At 62.9% G+C, this 6416-nt stretch overlaps 1 gene segment (V, D, J or C); it reads left to right on the top strand.

Moving 5' to 3' along the window:
- The first annotated feature begins 510 nt into the window (after positions 1-510).
- On the top strand, positions 511-2157 carry LOC118623787. The segment is given in 4 exon segments: positions 511-829; positions 1023-1346; positions 1431-1751; positions 1820-2157. Coding segments are annotated over 4 exon segments (1302 nt in total).
- Positions 2158-6416: the final 4259 nt, after the last annotated feature.

The following is a 6416-nucleotide window of genomic DNA, read 5'->3' as shown; positions in this document are numbered from 1 at the left end:
GTTCAGTGAGGGGTGGGGTGAAGGGGCACCCACAGTTGCAGGGAGCAGAGCAGAGGTAGGGTCAGGGAGGGCCACACTAGTGATTCCCAGGGGGTGGGGCCTTGGTGGGGGAGCATTGGGTAGGGACAGAGGGAACATCTTGCTGGTTCCTGGGGTCTCGGGGGTCGCTGCTCCCCAGTGGGGGCTATGGGCTCTGAGCTTCAGCCTGGCAAAATGCCTGGTGCCTCTACTGCCTGAGAACCCACATTCTGGCCACTCAGGGCTGGGGTGGGGATCCTGACCAAGGGTGGGGACAGCAACAACGTCTGGGGGGCACAGGTTTCTACAAAGGTATGTGGGAGGAATCAGAGAATAAGCCCAAAATGAGCCTGGGCTGTTCTGTCCCCTGGGGCTGGAGCAAGGGTCCAGTGCTCCTCCCACGAGGCCACCCCACCTCCGCCACACAGTGCTCCCTCCCAGACTCCCTAGGCCCTGGGAGTGGAAGCCCAGGTCAGAGGCTGGCCAGTGCTGATGTGGTCCCGGTTCTATCCCACAGTCTCCAGTCAGGGCCCCTCCGTCTTCCCCTTGAAGTTCTGCAAAACCACCAAAGGCGGCAACTCCGTGACGCTGGGCTGCCTGGTCAGCAACTACTTTCCAGAGCCCGTGACCGTGACTTGGGACGTGGGGTCTCTGAAAAGTAACATCTCGACCTTCCCTGCCACCTTGCTCTCAACCTCCGGCCTCTATACCACCACCAGCCAGGTGACCGTCTTCGGCGAGTGGGCGGAACAGAAGTTCACTTGCAATGTGGAGCACGCCGGATCCGCCCCCATCAACAAGACGGTTTCAAGTGAATCAGGTGGGCCCAACTACAGCCAGGGGGCTGCTGTCGAAAGACGAGGGCAGGCTGGGCGAGAGGGGGCAGTGGAGGGGCTCAAAAGCCACCGTGCTGGTCACGCCCAGAGCGCTTGGGGCCCTGGGCTGGGAGGTGGCGTTCAGAGGCTCAGAGAGGCCAACATCAGGCCCACCACCTTTGCCCCCAGTATGCCCCAGCAACATCACCCTGCCCACCGTGAGGCTCTTCCACTCCTCCTGTGACCCCAGTGGCAACACCGCTGCCATCATCCAGCTGCTGTGCCTCATCAGCAACTTCACTCCAGGTGACATTGAAGTCACCTGGCTGGTGGAGGGGCAGAAGACCGAGGGTATGTCCTTGTACAATGGCCCCCACAAGCAGGAGGGCAACCTGTCCTCCACCTTCAGCCAGCTCAATGTCACCCAGGGCCAGTGGGTGTCCCAAAGGACCTACACCTGCCAGGTCAACTATCAAGGCTGCACCCTTAGAGCCTACGCCCGCAACTGCCCAGGTACAGCACCCCCATGCCTAAGCCCCCGCTCAGGGCTGAGAGGGGCCCGGCACGGCCTCACACAGCCTCTCCCGCACACCACAGAGTCGGAGCCCCGCGGGGTGAGCATCTACGTGATCCCACCCAGCCCCCTCGACCTGTACCTCTACAAGTCGCCCTACATCACCTGCCTGGTGGTGGACCTGGCCAGCGTGGAAGGCATAAACCTGACGTGGTCACAGAAGAGTGGGAACCGCATGCTAAAGGCCACAAATAACACCAGGCATCACTTCAACATGACTTACACCTTCATATCCACCCTGCCGGTGGACACCGACAACTGGACCCAGGGCGAGACCTACACGTGCAAACTGACCCACCCACACCTGCCCAGGAGCATCGAGCGCAGCATCGCCAAGGCCCCCGGTGAGCCACAGCCCAGGGGAGGGGTGGGCCCCTGCTGGAGTCCGGGCTGACCCCACGCCTGTCCACAGGCAAACGTGTCGCCCCCGAGGTCTACATGTTGCTGCCGTCCGAGGAGGAACAGAAGAACAAGAGCACGGTCACCCTCGCCTGCCTGATCCAGAACTTCTTCCCCGCGGACATCTCGGTGCAGTGGCTGCAAGATGAGAAACCGCTGCCGCTGGACCAGCACAGCACCACGTGGCCCATCAGGGACGCGGGCCCCAGCCCTGCCTTCTTTGTCTTCAGCCGCCTGGAGGTCAACCGGACGCACTGGGAGAAAAAGAACACCTTCACCTGCCAAGTGATCCACGAGGCACTACCGAACAAGATCCTCCAGAAATCAGTGTTCAAAGTCCCTGGTAAATGATGCCCTGCCTCCCACCCCTTCCAGGGCTCCATCCTGCTGGGACAGCCCTTCTGCCCAGTGTTGTCAATAAACACTCCAGCGCCTGCTCAGAGCCCTGGGTGCACCCGTTCTTGGGGGGTAGGGCTGCGGGGCAGGGGTATCTTGGCACAGAGAAAAGAAGGCCCAGGAGAGGGGTGGCAGGGCTGGGCAGAGCTGCGATGTCTCTGTCCAACATCCTCCTCTGAGTCAGGGGCCCTCCCCAACCCACCGTGGATGCTGCCCACTCAGAGGCGTCTTAGCAACCAGAGGGTTGTCCCAGGGAAGAGATCATGGAGACTCGAGCTCAGCCCACAGCCCCTGCCTCCCAAGAGGCCCTGGAGCCTTGGTCTCCACTCGGGGCTCCTGCTGGCTCCTCTGGACACAGACAGGCTCCCAAACCCCCAGGTCCAGCTGCACACACCAGCCCTTCAGGGTGGAGGAAGGGGCTGAGGGAGATGCCCACACAGAAGCCAACACGCAGGGAACCAGGCAGCCCACCCACCAGTTGCAGGTCAGCACTTGCTGAGCACCAGTGGGGGCTAGGCCCTCAACCCCACACGGGGCCCTCACCTCTCTCCACCCAGACTGACCCGGGGAGGGCCCTCGCGAGCATGCTCCGAGTCTGCAGACTCCAGCGGTGCCACCCACCACCAGCCACGGTGCCCACACGGGTGAGCACGTGGTACACATGCTCCTGAGCAGCCTCCCTTGGTCAGTGCTTTTAACCAGGCCACTCCCAAACCCTTCCCTCCGTCACACCTGGGCCACAGGATCCAAGGTGGGTGTGGAAAAGCCCCAGCCCCACCCGGAGCCCAGCAGACCCCACGCTGCTTCCTCCTGTGGCCCCAGCCTCCCCAGTCAAACCCTCCCTGTCAGCTGCATCCACAGACAGACAGACATGGACAAAGACACACAGAGATACACGCGGATGCAATGCACAGACACACACACTGACTCATCAGACACACATGATGCACATGGGCACAGACACTAGAACACAGCACCACACGTGGACACACACACGGATACACACAGACGTACACAAGATGAGGCTCCACCCCACACCCCAGAGCAGGCTGCTGGCCCCGACCCAGGGGCTGGGATGGCAGGGATCGAAGCCCGGGACCAACCCCACCCCACTTCAAGCCCCCACCTCGTGTGCACGCCTGACAGCCCAGACGCCACACTCTGTCCTGCACACGTGTGCACGCACACACCCACACACACGCACACTCCTCAGCAGAGCAGCATCCACGGACATTTCATATGAAAAGCAGCAGACGCCTGCCCACAGCCCAGAGGCGCCCGACTGGCGCACTCCACACCAGGCCTGGCATCTCGCCGGCCGCCTCCCTCCTCGAAGCAGGAGGCTGAGGGACAGAGTAGGGCCAGTACGGGCCGGGCAGCTCCAGGCTCCCACACGGCCGGGCCACCCCATGAAGCTACGGTCTGCGGCTGCCGAGCTCAGACCCTCCTGAGGGCTCTGGGCCACCGGTTGTGTGTGTGGTTTAGAGGGTCTGAGACCACCCACAGAAAAGCTGAGGGTGGGCGCCATTCCCCAAGGTAGGGGTGGGTGGGGCAGAGCAGCAGCTGAGGGGGGCCCACAGGGCTGGCTGGGTGACCCGCAGTCAGGACAGTAGCCTGAGGACTAGAGGGAGACACAATGTGGCCACCTGGGGAGGGGTCCGGAGAGAGCAGAGGACTGAGACAATCCCCCACACGCCACCCTCAAGGCAGGGGCTTCAGACCCCAACCCTCTGGGGCTGGCTGGCAGCTCTGGGAAGTCACCGAGGGGGCCAGACAGGGGCTGCCTCCGACCTGGGCCGCGGGTCCTGCGCGGCCCCACCGCCCGAGCCCACGGCCGGGGCTGACTGGCCCGTCCCGCAGAGGTGGAGCTGCAGGACCTGTGTGTGGGGGCGGCGGAGGGCGAGGAGCTGGACGGGCTGTGGAGCAGCCTCCTTGTCTTCATCCTGCTCTTCCTGCTCAGCGTGACCTACAGCGCCTCCGTCACCCTCGTCAAGGTGGGACACCGCCCAGCAGGGCCGCGGGGGCGGGAGGCCCGGGAGGTGGGACAGTCGGGGTGCAGCCCTCACGCACGGCCTCCCCACAGGTGAAGTGGGTCGTGAGCGCCGCCCTGCAGGAGACGCCCCCGACCACCCACGACTACGCGAACGTCCTGCCGCTGGCAGCCTGGGCCCGGGGCAGGAGCTGCACAGGCCCCGCCACCTCCCTCCCCACGTCCGGGCACCACTGAGGCCGCCGGCTCTGCCCAGCGAGGCGGGAGCAGACAGCCCTCCAGCGGGGCCAGAGCCAGGGACCCAACCACCAGCTCCCGGCCGGACGGTTCCAGCCCAGGTCCAGGCCCAGCGCCAATGGCCCCGCCAGTCACTGCCGCCCAATCTGCCCCTTCCAGACTGGCGGCTGGGCATGGGCGCTGAGACTCGGCTCCTCCCAGGGCCTGAGGTCGGCGCCGCTCCCAGCCTCACCGAGACTCAGCAGGGCCCGTGGCCTGGCCCACTGCCCAGAGTCCAAGTCCGGCCTGAGGTCTCACTCCCCAGACGTAATCCCACCCTCCCGGCCCCTGGTGCCCAGCCCGGTCCTCGGCTCACCCTTCCTGCCGTGCACCCCGACCCCTGTCCCTGCGGAATGTGGAGGCAGAGAAGCCCTGGAGGGAGGGGCCCTGACACTGGGCCGACAGTGGTCCCACAGGGTCCACACCGTGGCCAACGTGGTCTGGCAACCCCAACCCCAACTGCCACGGCCTCGTCCCACCTCCCACTCCTGGCTTGGCAGTTCCATTTCCTTCCCTTTGGGGCTCTCAGTAAAGTTCCTCTTTACAAATTCCATGTCCCCTGAGTATGCTTTGGGGGAGAAGCCTGTGTCCCATGGGGGGTCAGACGAGGGGCAGAGGGCACTTCTGGGGCCCTGAGGGCCCAAGTGACCAGCTGCCGCCTGCAAGAGTCCTTTCAACACCCCCAGAAACACCTTGGCTTGGTCCCCATCACACCTGCTCACCGGTCTCCAGACTCACTGCCCCTTCCCACACTAACACAGAAGCTACAGCCCAAGCCCCTGTGGTCAGTGCAGGGGCCACGGGGATGCAGTTGCACAATCACCAGGTGGGGGCCAATCTCAGCCTCCCAGGACCACCAGTCACCCACCCCAAACTGCCCATTCACTGGGTACACAGACAGGCCAATCCTTGGCCCCTGTTCTCCCCCAGCCAGCCTGGACATCCTGGTGAGCTGAAGAGACAGGGGCCACAGGTCCCCATGAGATGGCCAGATGGACAAGGACAGTGGTGGGCATGAGTCTGTACCCTCCCCGGGATAAAGAAGCTGATTCCCTGGTTGGAGAGACCTGCCACAAGGGTCCCTGTGCAGTCCACTGGAAATGAGAGGAGAATACATGATGACATGTGACAAAGGGCAGGGTTCCCTCATATACAAAGAGCACTCGGGAACCAATGAAAGGAAAGCAGTGAGCCCTTCACAGCAAGAGAAAAACACGTGGCCAATAGTAGGAAGAACATGTTTCAATAACTAGAAAAGTTACAGTTCCAGCAAGGAGGTGGGGTCTAAGCGTGCTTTGGGGTCTCACCCTGTCTGAGGCTTGGAAACTGTTCAGACCTTTCTGCAGGCCCACTGGCCGCATTGCCAGTGTACAAATGCTCAGTGCCTTTGGGTGGCAGACTCCACTCTTCCGGGTGGCCCTTCGGAGAGCCTGGCTCCGTGCTGACTGACACATCATCACGGCTCACACGGATGGGGACGAAAATAGCTCTACAGGGAGTGTGCAACCTGCCAGGGCTCAGACTGTGGCACCTGATCCCCCATTGGAGTAGGAAACTCAAGATTGGGCAACTCCGAGGCTTGTCCAGAGACACAAGGCTAGGGCCCAGCTAGAACACTGAGGAGCAGGGGTTTCTCAAGCCGCAGCCCTGACCCTGCTGTGCCTTCACACGGTACACTGCCACACACTCGGGGTCACATACCGCCACACACTCAGGGACACAGTGTCACACACTCAGGGACACACACTGCCACACACTCGGAGATACACACTGTCACACACTTGGGGACACACACTGCCACACACTCGGGGACACACTCTGCCACACACTCGGGGTCACATACCTCGACACACTCAGGGACACGGAGTGTCACACACTTGGGGACACACACTGCCACACGCTCGGAGATACACACTGTCACACACTTGGGGACACACACTGCCACACA

Source organism: Molossus molossus, unplaced genomic scaffold, assembly GCF_014108415.1.
Source record: "Molossus molossus isolate mMolMol1 unplaced genomic scaffold, mMolMol1.p scaffold_m16_p_1, whole genome shotgun sequence".
Lineage (NCBI taxonomy): Eukaryota > Metazoa > Chordata > Mammalia > Chiroptera > Molossidae > Molossus > Molossus molossus.
This window is presented reverse-complemented; position numbering and strand designations above follow the sequence as displayed.